General features: G+C 34.3%; 1 protein-coding gene across 1 annotated transcript in view; it reads left to right on the plus strand.

Moving 5' to 3' along the window:
• Nucleotides 1–21,393, plus strand: part of LOC149797904 (PAN2-PAN3 deadenylation complex subunit pan3-like) — an 83,348-nt gene that overhangs the window by 11,109 nt on the left and 50,846 nt on the right. Inside the window, exons 2-7 of the mRNA XM_089962946.1 lie at nt 4,492–4,589; nt 5,210–5,542; nt 6,250–6,397; nt 10,809–10,966; nt 20,001–20,066; nt 21,148–21,252. Of these exons, the coding sequence (XP_089819072.1) occupies nt 4,492–4,589; nt 5,210–5,542; nt 6,250–6,397; nt 10,809–10,966; nt 20,001–20,066; nt 21,148–21,252 (908 nt within the window). The remainder of the gene's footprint in view (nt 1–4,491; nt 4,590–5,209; nt 5,543–6,249; nt 6,398–10,808; nt 10,967–20,000; nt 20,067–21,147; nt 21,253–21,393) is intronic.

A 21,393-nucleotide genomic window follows, 5' to 3' on the forward strand; every position in this document is an offset into this window, starting at 1 on the left:
ATTCCTTATTTGGTTTGGGAATTTTATACTGTTTGGTAGACATGGATCGCAGGTGGGGAGTATTACCAGGTAGCATATAATGGAATAGTAATTGTAAATATTCAGGAGCACTATTATTGGATAACCAGTACATTAATTTGGCTTTTCTCAAACATATTCAGTCTTTGATAGGTAATATTTTTAAGTTGCTTTCTTTCTGGATTGGTATTAGCCCAAATGCTATTTTTTGAAGATGTGCCAGCTTTGCTATGTTTTTATCACATGAATTACCCCATGCTGTATTACAGTAGTCTAAATAGGGTTGTATGCAACTGTTATAAGATAGTTTTCTGTGCCTTTCAGGGAGAAAATGTCTTACCCTACTGAGAAGCCATAAACTTGAATTGACTTTTTTTACTGATATGTTTGATATGTTCAGTCCATAATAAGTTATTATCTACCAGAACACCAAGTACATGTAGTTTATCGTGACAGACCATTTGCAAATTTTTATCCTTCCATGTCATAGTTCATCAGTATCAAGATTTGTCCTTTTTTGCCATGTTGAGATACTTAATATTTTAGTTTTACCTGTATTTACCACCATGCCATTGTATGTGCACCAGTTTTCCAGTTTGTTTAGGGCATTCTATAAAGAAATTTCGAGTTCATGCTTTGTGATTTGGATGTCTGACTGTTGTGTCATCTGCATAGAGATCTGTAGATGATATTGAGTCTCTTAGTAAAAGTGGGAGGTCATTAATAAATAAAATAAATAGTAATGGACCCAGAATTGAGCCCTGTGGTACTCCATATCCAATTGTTCCAGGTTCAGACAGAACATTATTTATATAAAACATCTTGTGTTCTCTCACTTCAGTATGAAATAAACCATCCAACTGTTCTTTCCTCACATTGGTAGATTTTCAGCTTCTTCCAAAGGATTTCATGATCCACCGTGTTAAAAGCTTTCTTGAAATCTACAAATACAGATATTATTATTCTACCTTGGTCAAGTGCTTGAAGCCATTTATCAGTTAGGGAGATCAAGGCAGTCTCACATGAATGTTTGCCTAAAGCCTGATTTATTAGGGTATAACAGCAAGTGTTTGGTTAAATATGACATGAATGAGTCATGGGCATGTTTTTCAGTCGATTTTGACAAGTTTGGTAGTATTGAGAATAGTCGGTAGTTATCAGCATCATCCTTGGAACCAGATTTGTGAATAGGAGTTACTTTTGCACTTTTCCTTATTTTGGGGTTAGATGAGGTTGCAATACTTAAATTGATTATGAATATTATGCTATCTACAATAGCAGAGGTAGAAGATTTAATGAGTCGTGGACCAATCTGATCAAGTCCTGTAGCTTTCTTGGTATCAAGTTCAATGAGACATTTTTGAAGTTTTTTTATACTTGTGGGATAGAGAAACATACCTCCTTAGAGATTTCGCTGCTGCAGAACTTTTTCAGTTCATTAAAGTTGTTTTCTATCACTGGTTCTTTTAACTTTATGGTAATGTTGGTGAAAAAATCGTTGAAACATTTGCATTGTCAGTGACTATGGTGCCATTTGCCAGAAGTGAGTTAATTTTATTTGTCTGATCTTTGTGTGTTCCTCCAGTGAGTTCATTGAAGACTTTCCAAATGGAGTTTGTGTTGTTTGTTTTCTATTCAAGCAATGATTGATAATAAGTTTTTTTAGTTTTTGTAATCATACTTGTTATTTTATTTCTCCATACTTTATATTGTGCATGGTTTTCCATAGCTTTGAATTTGTCTCGTGTTTTCATAGCATCTTGGATTTCAGCAGTAAGCCAATTAGGTTGGATTTCATTCTTGTTGTACTTTCAGTGGTGCATGCTTAGGGACTACATCCATAAATATGTCAGTCCACACCCTCAGAGCTTCATCTATGTCATCCAAATTATGGATCATGATCCATGGAACTTTATATAGGTCACTGTGAAATTGTTCTTCATTAAAAAATTTGAACGATTTCTAAGTGATAGTTTTGTGTAAATTTTTCTTATTTCTCTTGCATTTAACCTTTCTTGTCATAAAAGTAGGATAGTGGTCACTATGACCAACATGCATTACCTTAACACAAGCCACATTATCGGGTAGGTTGTTGTAAATGTGATCAATAAGAGTGCTTTATTTTTCTGTTACCCTTGTGGGTTCATTTACCAGCTGGACTAGGCCTAATGATTCAATAAATTTCATCCTGTTGTTCCTTATTTGAATATTGAGAAGGTCCTTATTTATATCGCCAAGTATACGTTTCTTTATTGTGTGCAAGAACATTTTCCATTTGTTTCATAAAGTTATCATTCCAATTTGCTTTGGAGGAAGATGGCCTATAAATGAAACCAACTAGGAATGATTCTGCATTATTTTGAGAAATTTCTTTCCAGATATTCTCAGTTTCATGTAACTCCAAGTCAAGTCGCCTTTCTGCATTTACATATTCCCTAACAATCAGCAGATTAGTTCTGCTTTCTCAAAGTCCATTTCAGTCAGGTGAATGGAAATTAATGTTGGTATGATCTTACATTGAGACATACACATTGTTTTTTCTTGTTTGTAAATGATAGATCCACTTAATTAGGTACCCACAAAAATAAAGTTTCGTAGTTTCTGAAGCAGACTGAAGGACTACATTAGGGCAGTGAAGTGGTACCAGACATAGACTGAAGGACTGCATCAGTGCATTGAAGTGGTACCAGAAGCAGACTGCAGGACTGCATCAAGGCATTGAAGTGGTACCAGAAGCAGAATGCAGGACTGCATCAGGGCAGACTGCAGGACTGCATCAGGGCAATGAAGTGGTACCAGAAGCAGAATGCAGGACTGCATCAGGGCAGTGAAGTGGTACCAGAAGCAGACTGCAGGACTGCATCAGGGCAGTTAAGTGGTACCAGAAGCAGACTGACCTGATAGAGCTCACTTATTCTTACCTTTCAAAAACGGAAATGGTAATATTTCAGGCCCTGTAGTCTTGCATTCATGTACTCAATGTGTGTTGATCTAACTCAGGACCAGATGAATTTCTTTTGCATTTAACTCCTGAGGCTTTGACTACACATGGTTTGAGTGAAAAAGTTGTCTTTGAGTCAGTCATTTCACCAAACACACCAAAAAGTGAAAGTCGCTTCATCCTGCCTTGGTGCCATGTACTGCCCCATTTAGTTTCAAATTATTGCACTGATAAACTGAAGGTGCTGACATTTGAGTCAGTATTCACTACAAAGAGGATGTGTGAAGTTAGAAAAAACTTTTACGCTGGAAACAGATACCAATTTGTTACTTTAAGCTATTTTCGATGTTGCAGTTTCTGCAATCATATGCTATACAACAGTTAGGGTAAATAAAAAATATTTTTAAAAAAATTTTATAAGTAGTTTTTAATAGTATTTCATCAGCAATCATGTCAGGAAAATATGAAAAAACAAGAGTTAAAGTTACTATTCAGAACTTATAAAATTGTACTTGTATATTTTTAACTTTATACACTCACTTTTGGTCCAAATGTTTGACAAATTTATCCAGTTCTATCTGGAGATAGAAACGAAATAAGAGTCCCCAGCATAAGGTAAAGCCAATTACAACCAGCACAGTGTTCTGTAGCTAACATCATTGAAACCTTGGAAACAATGTTGTCCAGCTGTTACTTCAGAGACCATTCATCCAAAAGGGGTGAAAATCACTTGATGGTACATGTATCAGCAGACTACCTTCCCAGGTCACATAGCAGCTTCATAACAAATCTGGTTACTGTAGCTTCTGCTTTATTTACAGGGGCAAAAAATGTTCTCAATGCTACGCCAGTTCATTGTTTTGTGCTAAACTGAGTTCAAATCTTGTACTGCACTTGAAGCTGCTTTAGATACATTATGAGACATTAGCTAGAATCAACTTATGGGTAAAGGGATGCAACTCCCTCTGCATATGTCATATTTTCCTGATATATTGTGGTTGGATACTGTATTTGAGGAAGAAACCAATTTTTGGATTAAAAACAGCTATAGGTACAAAATCCTGAGCCCTCCATTCAGTTAAATCCCTGGGAAAATGGGCACATCTCTGGAAGAGTGCACCTTGCTAAAACAAATCTCCAGTTGATGTCTTTTTGTCCTTAATATGCAGTGTATTGAAGGTCTGTACTGATCATTATGACTTAGTAAATATTAAATAATCAGTGAAAAAAATATTTTACAATATATATATATATATATATATATATATATATATATAGGTAGATGGAGGAGATAGATTTGGGTCTGTGCAGTTTGTAAGGAGCAACGAGTAAAACAAACAACATAGACCCTGATCTGCAGGTGCATTATGCTTTAGAAGATCAATATCTTTGTTGTTTATGGTTTGCCTCAACTTAGAAGCAAGTTATATATATATATATATATATATATATATATATATATATATGGTACAGGAAACAAACCAGTTTTCTTTGAGAACATTAACTTTGTTTAATTTTATAATTTTTCTTAGGAATGGGGGACATCTCTGGATGTGGTATGAGTGACCAGTTCTACAACACCCCATACTCTCTTGGGGATAACCCAGGTGGGGAATTCCAGCCATTTTCTGTAAGTATTTGCAAGTGCAAGTAATGAATTGTCCAGCTTGTCTTCAGTAGCTGTCCATTAGTATTTGTTGGACTTGAAAGTCTTCTGGTGCTCAGTTTGATCAGTGTGCCACCAAGGTACCAATCATTCACAATTTTCCAGAAGTATTGGTATTTTTTAAAATTCCACATTCTGAATTATTATTCTGAACTTAAAAATTTGTACTCATAAATTAGGATTTATTGGATAGCATGTGAATTTTATGTGGATGCAGGTGGACAGAAAAGTACCAGTGCACCTATATGACTGGTCTGGTATATGGATTAGAGTTAATCAATGTAATAGACATAATGCACTGGACAACAACAAAAAAAAACAGCTAGTGAGACTTCAGATAGGTAAAAAAATTGAACAGGAATGAAAAGGGACCATGATATGATAACGTTGATTGTTTGATAAACAGTATATAGTGTATTCAGGTTTCTGAAATTGAAGGAATGGAACACCATTTGTTTTTAGTGGAATTCTTTCTTTTCTGATTGCAGATATGTACAAGGTGAAGTATGATCACAGTAGGATTTCTGATAAGAATCTTTATGGCATCTCTGTATCACATTAAAGCCTTCTTCACTTTATTTCAGCGACAGAGACCAGTACCAGTATCAAGATCACAACGTGTCATGGGAAATCCCATGATGCCTGGTGGCCCCATTTCACAGAGCAACCCAATGTCCCAGAACAGTTATGTCCCTTTTACTAGCACACAGATGCCCCCAAAGATGCCCCCAAACATTTCCTCATCCCCACCCTTACCTCCAGTTTCTGTCATGTCTTCTATCAATGGTCCAGTTTCACAGCAGCAGCAACAGAACTCCTTAATGAACAATATTAAGCCATTTTTCCCATCAGATAACAGTGGATTTGACCAGTTAACCAACAACATCGCAGCAATGAATCTGTCATCTAGTGGAAAGGTGAGCTACTGTGTATATTCACTGATAAGTTGAGCCCAACTGCAAAAACTGCACAGACCTATCTGCAGTCACATAATGCACTGGCAGGTCAGGGTCTGTTCTGTTTGCAGTTGGACTCGATTGTTAAGCAGGTATATATGGTATGTTTCTTAGCAAAAGGGAGTATGCATCAAGCTGACATGGCTGTGGTTACTAGTGTATTTATGAGTATATTTCCTAAGTTACTGGTAAACATTTTACATTTGCATAGGACACCCTATAGTAAGGTATCCACTACAGATAGAAACTGAAATGTTATTAGTAATAGACGTCCAAAGTTTTTTTTACTTGTGTTGAATTGATAATAATATGTTTTTAAACAGAGAATACATACTGTCTGTTAATGATGTGTTTTTTTCTGTGGCTGATATATTTATCTACTGTTATTTAATATGATGGAAATATTTTATATCCCGGATTTTTCACAAGTTAAAAAAAGAATAGGAAATTCTTCAAAACCTGTTTTATTCATATGCAGCAAACATTTATCTCAAATTCAGTCATTTGTTGTTTTTTTTCTTCTGAATGCCCAGCTATGAATATAAAAGTCTGCATCTTGCACACATCTGTAAGAGATGGTTGAGATGACTAGAAAATATGTCCTAGTTGGTTTTCATTTTTTTTGTACGAGACCTGTTATTCTAGGAAATTTGTGTCTTGATTTTCAGGGGACCAACCCCAATGTGAACGAGTTCATTCCCAAAAGTGTTACTTTGTCCCACAGCTCCAGTTCCCCGAACTTTTCAACCTTTAGCCTGTCACAGTCTCTATCACAGACCAGTTCCAGTTCTTCAGGGTCATCTAGCCACATTGGAGGTAATTTGTAGTCTAGTTTATTTATCACAAAATAAGATTTCTGTTTAAAATGTTTGATTTGGACTAGAATAAATGCACCATGATCTTTCGGCATGTCTTTGCACCCAGAGTAGGGCAGTATATGGTGTTCAGTTTAATATGCTGAGGAAAAAATTATGTTTGGTTTTGTGGGGTTTAACACCATTTTGAGCATGAGATAGGCTGTAAATGGCAGCCAGTATACTTGATGCAGGAAGAACCACTGACCTCTGAAAGCAATGGGCAAACTTTCTTACATCACTGGTTGAGCCAAGGCTTGAACCCACATATGCAGAGGTGAAACGTGTGAGTGATCTGTAGAGTGCCTTAGACCATTTGGGTGCCTGGGGCCTTGGAAATATAAATGATGGAAATGGCAGAGTAGTTTTAAAAGGAGAAGTGGCAATCAGGAGAAATATTAGCTTAGCTCATATGAGACCTATGTGATTTTTGTTCAACACACAGAAATTCAAAGACTGGTTCTGTTGGTGATTTTTATATGTAATTTAATGATAGAAATGTTTATTGCTATAACAACACTGTACCACATTTGTTTTATTCTTTTAAATTGGTCTTCCTTAATTTTTTTCTCTGACTAGTTTTTTTTTTTAATACAAACTTTATTTTGGACAGCCTTGATCAGTAATTTTATTTTGGACCCAAATTTTCTGACACCCTAAGTAGGATTGGTTACAGTATAGAATAATATGATAAATTTTCTTGTTATTTTAGCTGGGTGCATCCACTGAGTAATTCACCGCAAATTGGGCTACAAAAATGAAATTTTTCACTGATCTTTTCAAGGATTATGGACAGATTTGTGGCTTGATTTCTTCAGACTGTAATGTAATTTGTAATGTAATTTCTTGCATTTATGACTATCAAATTAGCACCAAAATTGGCCATAAAATGTGAAACTTCTTTTCTACTTTCCACCTTTCTCTTTGAAGGAAAAATTTACACAAAAGCTACTTTGATTGTTAATGCATTACATTCAAACAAAATCAACACTCAAATATTCCACTGTAACTAAAATAGGTACAAACTTTTAATGACTTTCAGTCAAGAACTGTTTGACAGAATTTGACCAAATTTGACAGAAAGCATCCTGGCATGAAGCTATTTAAAATTTGTTCAAGTGATGCAAAAATAAAATAAAAATTAAAACTTCTCATAAGGCCTAATAAGAATTTGACAAGATTTAACAATAAAAATTATGGCATGAAAGTTCTACCAAATTTGTTCAAATGATGCCAGTCCATAAACAAATATGGCCACCATTACGAAAAATAGAAAAGCCTTCAAATGACCTGAAAAAAACAATTTGACAGAAAACATCTGGCACATCTCTCTTTCACTTTTGTTCAGATTATGTCATCATCATCAAATATAAATGATATGACTAAAAATAAAAACAAAACTTGAACTGACTTCTTCTCAGATATTAAAAATTTAGAACTACTGGTCATAGACCAGAAGAGCTTCTGGGATGACCTGTTGTCTGTCCATCTTGCTGCTAGAACACGTTTGTTATTGCTAGTCGTCTGAAACTACTTGGACTGTTGTCATGAAACTTTTCACACATTGCATGGTCAGGTTGGTTGCAGATATTATTGTTAATCCTCCTGAATGGATGGATGGTCATATAAAAATGAGGTTTTCACAAAAAGACATCTTTTGATGTCTGGAGGGTTATAATAGCCTAGCTGGTGCTTATTAAAATTGCTTCCAGTCTGACATGCAGTATGGTCACAGTAATGCATTCATGAAGATCTTGTACACACACACACATTCATTCAATGGTCAAATGGTTTGCTCATATATCCAATATTGCCACCAGTGGCCATCTTGAAAATCTTGATTTCAATACTTCTTTTGAATGGATGGTCATATGAACATAAGGTTTTCACAAAAAGACATCTTGTGATGTCTGGATGGTCCTAATTGAAAATGGTGATATCTGATATCAAATATAGCTACAACTATGACCATCTTGAAAATCTTGTATATACACTTTCATCTCATTGTCTAGTTGGTCTTAAATAGAAATGGTTCTGCTTTGATGGCCATCACAGTGACCTAATTGAAAATCTTGTTATCTTTATTTCTCATGAATGGATGGTCATATCAACATGGGGTTTTGCTAAATTGCTTCTTATGGGGGTGGGGGTGATTCTAAATGAAATTGGGGTTGATGTGAGTTCTAATGTGGCTGCTACAGCAACTATCATGAAATCTTGTTGCTATTTCTCCTGAATGGCTGGTAATATGATCATAAGATTGGGTTCTAAACAGAACTGCAGTTGATTTGATGTCCAATATGGCCACCATGGCAGCCATCTTGTTATTACATATCTGCATGAACAGAAAGTCATATTGATGTGTTGTTGTCACCAGAAGACTTCTTATGATGCCCAGTTGGTCATAATTGAAAATGGTGTCAATCTGACTTCCAATATGACAACTACAATAACTATCTTTAAAAACGTCTTATTGCCAATCCTCCAGAATGGAAAGTCATAGCTTGAAAATATTGTTATCGAAACTACTCTCCAAATGAATGGAAATATCATCATGTGGTCAGAGTCATAGCTCAGTTTGATATGTTTTCCATTACACCTTTTCTCTATAGCTTTAGTGGGTTTTTTAAATTAAAGAGGTCCATCTTGGTATACATGCATGTCATAATTAGCAGGTGTGTTGTTTACCACATTGGGTATCTCATTTTCAACATGAATGTATTAGTATTATATGTTTCTATCATGCTTTCCTTTTCACTATATTTTTTTGGTACAGCTTTATCATCAATAACACATCTCATGTGCCTTATTGGGGGTCCCATCTCCAAAAACAAAGTCACAGATCGATATTTTGGATTTATGTCATATTTGTCCTGTTTATTTAAACCTAGTAGCTGTGTAAGATTAATGGATGAAGGTTGGCAAGCTTGTATATTTTCGTGCATTGCATGTTTGAGGTCTTATCCTGATGGTCAAGGTGACAGGTCAATATTTGTAGGTTTCATTTGTTTCTATGTTAAATTATAAAACATTTGAGGCACATGCATAATGAGTGGTATATTTATGGTCTCAGTCTTTTGACATTTTGCCTATCATGTCAAGGGGTCATGGACAGTTTGCATACCATGGTCATGGTGTCATGGTTTTATCTTCAAATTCTAGGTAAATGATAACATTTTTTTCAAACCCCTTGTCGCAAACTGGATTCATGAGATGATGTCAGGCAAAGAGGGTAAATGTAAACTTTAAAGTGCGGTTGAATGAGTGAAACAAAAAATTGTCCATTTTTGGGCAGTTTAAAAAAATCTCCTGTAGTGTTCTAAACCTATGGTCATATAGTCATAGTGATCAAATGATTTATATATTTTTGGTATTGTAGCAAACATGTAGAAATGATAATCATCAGAGTTTCATTTGAATTGAAATAGCATTCTTGCAACACGTATATCATTACAGCAGTTTATTGCAGAGTGGCTTTTTGCTTGAAATGTGTCAGTAATGGATATACAGTAAAACCTGTTTTGAGACCAGAATTTCCATGCAAAAATTTATTGATTATATAGTTTCATGACCTGTTATGAGAGACAATTGTCTTGAGAGACAAAATTATTTTTTTGGCAGAAGAGGTGGTCTTTCAAGACAGGTTCTGTTATCATCGATTGGCCAAAAAGTTCTGTATTTTACTGTAGTTTTTCTCTATCCACAAGACGAAATGTATTATTCAGTCAGAGGACTCAGATTTTCTTTTTATCTTATGCTCAACTATATTGGCTAGCAATGTGTATAACGGATTGATAGCTGATTTATTACAGTATACCATACAGTGATGTTAGTGGCTCACTGTTTATGTTATGCTGTATTTCATGCATGTTCAAATAGAAAATATCAGTCGTAACATACTTTTCCTTAATTTAAAGCAAAACAGAATATTAAAACAAGATTTATTGCAGTATCCCATGCAATAATGTCAGCAGTTTATTGTTTATGTTCTGCTGCGTTTTGTGTTTATTCACATAGAAAATATCATGAGTTACATAATTTTCCTTCTTAATTGAAGGTAGAACAGCCCATTCAAACAACAACAACAAAAAAATGAAGTAGAAAGCATATGCTTATCTCAGGATTTTAATTTAGTTATTTGTACGTTAGTCAGCCATAGCTACCTCTAACAATTACTCAGATTTCTTGGTTATAATGTTATCGGCTCAGCAGTGAAAATATTTATCGTGTTTCACTCCAGTGAATAGCACATTTATTTCACTTGGAAAATCCAGTAATTCACTGCCTAGCATAAAATAAAAAGTTGTAATTCATTAAATTATTTTGAACATTGCTTAATGATTGCAGTTGATGTTTATTGTCTGTCATTGCAGGTATGAATCTGTCATCAGTACCGTCGGGTGCTAGTCCAAATCAAAGTCCACGATTGTCTCCCAATAATTCCCCCCTCATGATGCGCCGGACAGGGTCCCCACTTGCACCCCTCCGACAGACTACCATTCCAGCTAAGTCTGGGAGTGCTACAATTCAAGTAATTATTTTATTTTAGAATTACTTTTCTTAAATGTGTGTGCAAGAAAGCGTTTGCTTTGCCCCCAGTAGCATACTTGTTGGCATCATTGTGCTTGTGGTCTGCTTTCAAGCCATTGATTTACATGCATTCTGATAAATGTTTCTTACACTGATGTTGTTCCCTTCATGAAATCTGATCTCGGCATCCATCTATACCTAAACCAGGTCCCTGTGACTACTTTCATGCTTTGTAGCTTTAAATTTAACAAAGTTAACGCTCTAGCTGATCACTTTGATGTGCTTTTTTTAAACTTAATTACAGCTTTTCCAGTTGTGAGTAAATTGGTTGTGACTGAAAATTTAGAATTGAAGAGTGAAAATTGACAGCTGATTGCTCAGTGGTAACTATATGAATCCTAATGCAGCAACTAGAAAATAAGTATCTGTCACATTTTACACTGAAACAGCTGGCATATGAATTTAATTCACATCGCAATTCCTTTTTCATTTGTAAATTAAACTAGTTAAATTGTAACTAGTCTGGTTCACACCCTATACAATGGTCCCCCTTTTATACAGCTACCCCTTCTGCACCAGGAAAGTGGCCTTATAAGACAGGTGGCCTTTCCAGAGGGGGACTTTATATATGAGATGTGTATGTATAAGTGTGTATAGTAGGAAAGCTACATGTAACTTGAACCAGTTAATATCTTCATTTAAAAGTAGCATTAATTATTAAGATGTTCTTCTTGCCTTTAAAACAAGCATTTTTTCAAGGTAACGTAAAATTAATAGTTCTTATTCTTAGGCATGGAATGAGAGTTGGATAATGATGGCATGAGCATTACAAAACCATTCAAAAATGTTATTTAAATCTTGGTACATACGTTGTTTCGTATTTAAAATAATTCTCTTTCTATTTACTCCATTTTCCCACTGCTACAGAATATTCTTCTAATCTTTTACGATCTTATTTGTTTGAATCTTACCAACATAAAATCTTTTGGCAAGTGAACTCTCCCCATTGTCGTGAAGTCAAATAGCTTTTACTTTTCCTTCTAAAGTATTATTTATTTGTTTACGTGATGACAGGTTAAAGTTTTGTAATGATTTGCTAATTGTACAGTACTGCAATTTAATTTTGCAGATGAAACTTTGGTAAACAAAAATCCTTGTGATAAAGGAAGTGATACATGTACTGTCACATGCTTTTTAGGTTTTTGTCTGGTAACCTGTTTTGTTCAAGGTTAATTGTTTCTTTGTGTGTGTGTGTGTGTTAATTCACAAAATATTTTTGTAGCCTATCTGACCATGTTATGATCTTGACAATTACATTGGTCATAATTGTCAATTTATAATTTAAAAAAAAACACTGTGTGAAGCCCAAAGTTCTATCAAAACATCGCTGACCCCATTTCTATCTGACCATGTTATGAACTTGACAATTACATCTAGTCATATTTGGCAATTTAAAAATAAACAACCAAAAAACGCTTTGTGACCGCCAGAGCTCTATCAAAACACTGCTGACCCCATTTCCTGCAACGTCAGCGTTAATTATATAACCTTAATAGTACATGTATACCAATACTTCTTTCAGTAATGAAAACCTGACATCTGGAATCATATCGGAAAAGATAATCATATTTCTTACTTTACTGCATTTAAATATTGGTTCTGGACACATTAATTATAAAATGTGGTCACTTGTGAGTGGTAAATTTTACATTTGTGCACTAATATGTTGGCCGCTGGTTGTGTTAGAGGGGTAGCCTTTATTGAGGGATACCTATGAATACAAACTCTTCGGTGCCAAGGGATTCTGGCCACAAAGACTGGGTGGCCACTGAACTGGGGATGCATTCATGAGGTGGACCACTGTACCAGTCTAAAACATGACCTGTGCAATCAACATAAAAATGGATCTGGAAAAATGCAGACACAGAAACATGTATGGAAAATTAACTTGACACTTAAATTGGTGTTGGTTGAACTATTGTTCAGAGATATGACAAAGGCTTTATTAATTTGAACTATCTTGTTATATTAATGTGAACAATCAGAAGAAAGTCCCTTTTCAGTGAATTCAGACCGGGCAGGATATATGTTTAGTAAGATGGCTTTATACAACACAAAACTCTGAATTTCAGTGGCTGCCCTGAGGTTTAAGTAGATGATAACTGTTGCTGACAGATCTGTTGGATGTGCAGTTAAAAATAGCCATATGTTTTTTTGTTACTTTTTATTGGCTCCATTGAAAACTATCACTGTTTGTTGAATTCTGCCAATTATTTCCCATTCCATTGATTTATGTTCTCAGTTATGTTGGTGTTCAGATTATTATCATTTGGGGAGTTAAAATTTGAAATGGCCACTAAAATTGTAAAGTCGGTCTGCCTGTGTGGGTTTACGCACTGAATTAACGAGGCACACTTTTCAAGGGTCATCCATTCTTCAAGCCCAAGGTCTCAAACTGAGTAAAATAAACTGTTATTAGTTCAATATTTTTTCAGTGACTTGTGTGTGATAGATTTATGTCTTTTTTAAAGAATTGTTTCTCTGAGCCAACTGATGCAGTACAGACCAGTGATTTATTCCACAGAAATTGTGATGGACATTTTACATGCATGCCATCCATTATGATTTTTGCATAATCATTACGCTTGTTTTCCACCAAATTACATTTTCCAGGAGACTGAATGTAGCTTTTTTGCTACATTAAAAACAAAAGTAAAGCAATAAAAGTTGGTTTTGTCATTTTATTTTCATCTCTTTAATTCCACTCATATCAGTTTAAGAATATTCTTAAAAAGATGACTGCTGCATGCAGAAATTTAAGAGTACTTTCCTCAGTTTTGTTATAGCAACTGTATATGACCTATTTAGAAGAAAACAGACCGGTTTCTTCAAAAGTGAACTTTGCGTAACAGATTCATTTTATTCATGAGCTAGTCAGTTAGTGAACCAGTTTATGTTTTTCAAAGAAAATGTTGCCAGATGTTAAGTGAAATGCTCTATGGTGTGAGTTGTGGATGTTATATAACAGAAAATGTTAGAGCAGATGGATCTTTTCAAACTTCAATGAATGTCAGATCAGTGACAAATCAACACCACTTTACAAACTTTAAAAGATGAATGTGAGAGTAATGTAATACAGAATTCTGAGCACGTGACCATAATCATTGCAGAATTCCAGCTCACAAGCATTCAGCAAAAGTTACACATGTAGACTAGTTGAAGTGATTGCTAAATATAAACAGTTTTTCAGTATATTTTGTGTTCGTATTCTGGTTCAAATCTATTTGGATTTTGCCCTTTGTAAGAAGAATTTTGACTGGCTGCATGACCAGGTTAGTTTTAAAGTACATAAGTGCTGTAATTCTGGCATGTAATATATAGATTACACTTTTTACACCCAAGTCGTACTTTATTATAGACTGCACCGGTGGCCTAGTGCTTAGCACATCCAACTGGATGCAGGAGGTCTTGGGTTCAAACCCCGGCCAAGTCATACCAAAGACTTCTAAAAATGGTACTAACAGCTGCCTCGCTAGGTACTTAGCATTAAGAGGTTAGTGTTAGGACTGGTTGGCCTGGTGTCAGGATAATGTGACTGGGTGGGACATCATGCTGTATGTGTGCAGCATGATTCCGCAGTGCTAGACATCATTTTAAACTGACATTGCAGACATCGTAGCGATATGACTGAAAAATTGTTAAAGCTACGTTTAAAAAAATCTAAACTACAAATCACACACTTTTTTGTCACTTACATTGGCAATAATTATGCTTTTATCTAGGGGTGGGGGTGGCACGTGTGATTTTAGAGGGAAATAGCTCAAGGAGTAAACACTTAATATCAGTACCTCCTATTTATTTCTTCTTAAAAAACATTAGCTTTTCCTGCCATGTTAGAAACTTAAGACTATGGTGTTGGAAGGTGATGTCCAAGGTTAACCAAATGTCATTTGTTAAAATATGCTAGATTTGTACTTTGATTGCAAAAATTGCAAATAGTAATCAACTTTTTTCAGTTCAGTTCAATCAAAATTTAGTGAAAAGCAATGTGTAATATAAAAATAGGTAGATCCACTAGAATTAAATCAGAGCATGATCTGTAATGGAAACTTTCGGTTATTACAGCTCATAAAGGTAATGCTTATGCTTGTCATTGTGACAGTGGAGCCAAATTGGTTGACTGCTTGAGAATGCCTAGGATCATGCTTGACGAAGTATATATCCACAAAATTTATTATAATATTCCTAAATAAGACCTAGGGACAATTATCAAAAAGAAACAAACTTATTCATGACCTTTGTTTTGATATAAAAATAAATAAACAATACGTTTTGATTTTTATCTTTGAGCAATAATGAAGAACCATCAAAACAGTAAGAATAATTTGTGAATTTTATTACCTATCACGAAATCTGTCCTACTTTAGTTAAGTTTCGAGTTAAGGTCAGTTTCTTAGGTATTGCCTGTCAAGAGACATCTTGCAAATTGGCATTTAGATCCAGATGAGGTCAACATCATCTTACTAAAAAGTAGGTCACTGCAACCTACATACCATGCTTCTTTTCTTCATTTTAAAATATTATTCTTGGATAACTTATTCGTTTTGCATTACTTAATCCAAAAGTATAATAATTTTAAGAAACTTGAACATTATGATTCATGAGAATTGAATTAGAGCCATATAACAGCAAATATACCCTGTTTAAAAAGACCTGGATAAAATATATCCAAATGTTTTCTGATGTTTCCTCAGCCATTTATGGTACATTGTTTTCATTTTTTTTTAGCTGTTAGGTACCTTTATTTATAGTACCAAAACTTTGATCAGGTGTGACATTTAAAATTTATATTATAGGCTAGCTTTTTAAACTGATGTGTATTTGCATGATTTAGGTTGCACCATTAATAAATGCTTGTGCCCCTTCAGAATCCATCATCAATTAGAGGTTGCAAATGTATGACTAACAATTCTCACTTTTCAAATCTAGAAGAAAAAAAACAGGCCATAAAATGAGGTTAGATTGTTACTATAAAGACTGATATCTTGTTCATTTAACTTCACTATTGATTTGTGAATTTCTTCTCATTTTCACATGTTTTCTTGAATTTATTCCTGTTTTTTATTATGAGTGGATCTCGCTCTGTGCTTGGGTGTGTAATAATGAAATTGGTTAAAATAACTTCATCTTTCATAATTGATAGAATTTTAAACTTTAGACTTCATCAACACTAGACCATACCACTTGGTTTATCAAACCTTGTAACTGTAATCTGTGACATAATATTTATCTCCTTTCTCACTGTCAGTTACCGCGTATCTCATATATAAACATTTGCCAGATATTTTTATCTAAAGTGGTTATAAATCTTTGGTTTTAAATTATGTGACAGAAGGAAGTGAAACCAGCAATTTAAGTAAAATTCAACAAATAATCTATTTTCTTAGAACAGAAAGTGAAAATTCAAAAGACACATACAGTATTGTATTGTGAATTAAATTCCAAACAATCGTAAATGTCCCGTCACAAGTCCAAAAGTAGAGAATGTTCTGAATGAAGTCTTGAATGTTCTGATATAATCCAGAATGTCTTTGCTGGAATTCTCAATAATCCCAAAGTGGCACTTTTTAGTCCAAAAAGTCTATGTGTATTTGTAATTTCAGTGAATAATTTAAATAAATGCTTCCTCTCAAATTAAATCTGAACACACAATAAACTTTGGTCACAGATTCCCAAATACTGTTATTAAAAAAGTATGAATAATTGTTTACTAAATCTCTTTACATAAAATATCATCCCTTGACCTACAATGTAATAGATATGCTGTGCACACACAAAAAATTTTCACTAACTCATAAACACACATTCAAGTAAACACCTTTGAATGATGACAAAAGTCAGGTTGCCATTAACTCCACAACCCTCAATCATGTATAAAAGTTAAGTATACATAACAAAAGTAGAAGGGCCTTGTACTTCAATTTTGATGTAAAGCACATGATTTTTTTTTATTGACTAAGAGGATATGTAAAGATTACTTCCCTTTGTAAGAGCCCTGTTGTAATATCATAGTTAATTTACCTATGGGTTATAGACTGCACATCCGCATAGGAAACTGATTACAACATTTTATATGCTTCAGGCAGTTTGAAAGAGGAAATTTTATTATTTATAGTAAAACTGATTTAATCATTGCTGTAGAATCCTAATTGGTGCATCTTCAAAACAGTAATTGTGCAATAACTAAACTGCTGTAACAGTTACAGAAGGTGGCTCTGAATAATTGTTAAGAATGACGTCATTCAGTGAACTATGGAACAAGGTGAATACTAAAATACCCATTTTAAGGGAATGAAAGGTTGCTGGTAGGCTGAAAATAAATATGTGCAATACATTTGAGATCTTTTCTAGAAAAGCACACATGTAATATTTGTAGACAGTAGCAAGCTTGAAACTAATACTATTTTCATTTCATTGCTGTTAATGTATAGGGTTACCAGGCGTACAGAAAAGATTTTATTTCCTGAGTGCCCTCACTGCCAGGAAATTGAATAAATGTCCATAGTAAGAATGGGATTATTCGTGACTGAGAGAAGTCCTTTAATTTTGCCAATATTAAATATAGTCACTACAGGCCAGGAATTTTGGCAGAAAAGAAAACTTAAATTGGTTATAATTTAACTGATTATTGAATTCTCACTGAAACTATTGCATGTTGTGGAACTCTTCAGTCAGTAAAGGTGCAAATGCTGTATGGATCATTGGGGTGCTTCTCTGAAACATAATTGTATATTTGATCCAAGTTCTCAGGCAACTGGATTGGTGAAGTAGACTGGTTACTCCATATTCCGCTCTGTATCACAATGTGCCAACATGTTGTCTGTGACAGCAAGTATTAGGGATAAATAATAAAGCTTATCTTTCCTAGTTTCACTTTTGATATGTAAAGTTAATGAAGATGCATTATGATAAACCTTTGCTTATTATTTGGTAGTTCACACTTTAAAATATTATTGTCATTAGAAGCATTCGCCACCATGCAGTGAATTTTACTAACAGACTGTCCCAATTTTCAATGCAGAATCCCATGCTGTCAACGTAATTGACAAACAATAATTGCATTATATATACATGCTTTAATCAGAGTACATTGAAAGTTGATGGTAGGGCTCCAACCATATTGCGAGTTTTTAAGGGGGGAAAAAAACTTTTTATATGAAGATACAGTAAAACCTGTCTTGTGAGACCACTGCTATAAAAGACCACCTGTCTTGAGAGACCAGGTATCATTGCACAGATTGATTGGTTTTATTAGGATTGTTACCTGTCATGAAAGAACGCCTGTCTTGAGAGACCAATAATTTTTGGCAGAAGGGGTGGTCTTTTAAGACAGGTTCTACTGTATATCATTTTACAGGCTTTTTGTCAAAATTTTCTCGACACTTTTTTAATAAATAAATTCAAATCAACATGTATATTTAAGCAGAATGAAATTAATGTTTTAATTCAATAAATTAAAATGAATCTTGTACATTTTTTTATGTGAATGTCAGTAGTTACACTTGTTTCTAGTGATGTCATGTGGTTTAGTACATGTTCCTATGTACAATTTAGATTTTGTGGGAGATTCTCAAAATAGAAACAGATATTGATTTTAAAAATGCATTCTTTAAAAGCCAAAATGTTCTTGATTCCATTTAGCAAGGTCATAAGTGAACCTTCAAAAAAAAATCATATTTACTGGTAAAAGACATGGACAAGACCTGAACAGTTTTGTTTGAAAAAGTGGGGGAAGCTTTTTCTATAAAATAGGCTGCTTATCATGTCATTGTCTGGGTTTTAAAAGCTTTCTATATGGATTTAAATTCAGGTTTGATAGTCGTACCATTTCTTTTGCAAAACATTAAGATTACAGTCTCTGGGAATTAAATTATTTGTCTGTGTCTATATGTGTTTCAGTGAATACAACTCCTTACCAGGAGTTGGTCACTGACTTGTATTTCATACTTCATTGACTTTGTGCTTAGGTCAGTTTCTAAGGCATTTTTAACTACAGGGATGCACACCTGTTGGATTCATCTCTGTCATTACAATGCAAACTTGCTAAATTGCCTACATTTAATGACTTATATACTCGTGTTTTACATTTCTATTAGACTATCCTGCACATTTTGTGTACAGGGATGTTTATAAAGGGTGGTTATGGTCACTGTGACCCAATTGTTTTCCTCATATTTTTCATACAGTTGATCTTTGCTTGCTTTTACAGATTGTGTCTTTTGAGGTATTTAAGTATACAGGTAAAACCCATTATAATGCGATGCTCGGGGTCCCAAGTATAACATCGTGATCGTGTTTTAAAAAATGTCCAATAAACTTCCCCATAGAAAATGTGCATTGAAATTTAAATGTCATCAGTTTTAACTAACCTGTTGATCATGTATCATTTGTTTTGTTTGCCAGGTGTCATGCAACATAGAATATACTTCAGTTTTGAATTGTATACATGCCAGTATGGTGGAAAAGGTGCACGATGAAGTTAAGGCAACATGAAACGCAGTGCTGGGATTAAAAATCTGCTAGGGATAAGAATAATCGGCTTTTCCAAGAGCATGTATTTAGGATGTTAAAAGAAAGGTCACCTTCAATTAAAAAGTGGAAGCCATGCTACCATTGCGTGATAAGCTGTATAACAAATCACGTTATAACCGGTTTTACCTGTATATCAGGTTACATAATTAACAGTTCAGAGAAAAGCCTGCTAGGCATATGCCTTTAAAGAAGATAAATGAATAGCTACAGATCTTCATACTTGTATACATTTATTTGCTGTTTAATTTTTTTTCTGTTACTGTACGGTTAGCCTGCATGTTTACCATTGTAATGCATTGACACAAGTCTGACTTGCCTTCAACATTGAAAACTATTTGACATTTTTGAGTGAGTTACAGTTTAAAATGATGATTATATGTTGTCTTTGTTAATTTCAATATTACATAGCAATATTGATTTTTCATGCTAGTGTCTTGTTTCAGGAAAATGTTGGTGGTACAACTTACTTTTACACACCTGAAGAGTTTCAATATCGAAATGAGGGCATTGTAAGTATGGATGTTCCTGCCATGTATATATCCCCGAAAAGTGTTGATAAGTATATATGTATTTTTATAAGTATATATGTATTTTTCTGCCTTTGTATCATTAAAATACATAACTAATAAAGATAGCAATGGGTATTCAGGTACTCTGGTACCCATCAATTGATAAAAATTGGGATAATAAATTAGTCATAGGGTACCTGTTGACCATATACATGTTTTCTGCCAGTGTTTGTAAAGGCAGCACTCACTTTGTTTTCAAGCCGATGAGCCTTTTGATTGAGCTGCAAATACATGTACTTTATCAGTGCCAAACAGAAGCCTGCCTCTTGTAAACAATTTACTTTCATCCTGTAGCTTGTTTTTTCATGTGATAACTCTTTGATTGAGCCACAAGTGTGGTACAGTGGCAAATAATGGGGTGGTTATTTGATCTTGATTTACATACAGTATTTCACAAATTGTATAATCAAAGTGTTACTTAACAGAGCCCAAGCTCAGCCTCTAAATAAGCATCTGCATATGAAAATGAGGCTGTGGAAAGGAAGCCAGATCATATTTATGATGACTACAACAATATACTAGACGATGATGGAGGATTTCAGAACTTCAATCAGAAAATGAGGATGAATTCTTGGACTTTGAAAAAGATGACATTAGGTGGTGATATTTATAGGAGACTAAATTAAAACAATGTTGACATTACTTCATTTTGTACACATTATAATACAATGTCCCTTTGATTGGGTGCCTGGGTAACTGATCTTCGGGATCAACAGGTACCTAGTAGAAGTTTTCTAAAATTTTGACAGCTTTAATGACTTGTACATTTCTGCTCCTCATCAAGTGCCAGTTATAACCTCTTTGTTATCATTGATCTGCGTGTTCAAGGTGATGTTGAGTTAGATTCATTACGATTTTTTTCACAGGTGTTCTACAAATAATTTTCAAGGTTTCCGATGGATCTAAACAGTTTCAGAAAGTTGCTTGATGAAATAAACAGTATTTACAAGTTAGTTTATTTCTTTAATATGTTTTCTTTCACATGTTGGCATCAATGTAGATATCACTTTGTCTTTTACAGAGTTTTCCAAACTTTGCCATGTATCCAGGCATTCCTTCCCATGTTGCTCACATGAAAATCAAATCTAACATGCCTCAGTTCTTCATGCCTGATGAGCTCAAAATGGTGAGTTGCTTTAAAACACCAATGCCTGCATAATTTATCGAACAAATATTAAAGAAGAACAATATTTTGATGTGATTAGAATTGGTGAGGTACAATGGATTATTTATAATTGAATTGTATTTCTGCATTTATAAGTAGTCG

Source organism: Sinohyriopsis cumingii, chromosome 6 (assembly GCF_028554795.1).
Source record: "Sinohyriopsis cumingii isolate HCF-2022 chromosome 6, ASM2855479v2, whole genome shotgun sequence".
Taxonomy (NCBI): domain Eukaryota; kingdom Metazoa; phylum Mollusca; class Bivalvia; order Unionida; family Unionidae; genus Sinohyriopsis; species Sinohyriopsis cumingii.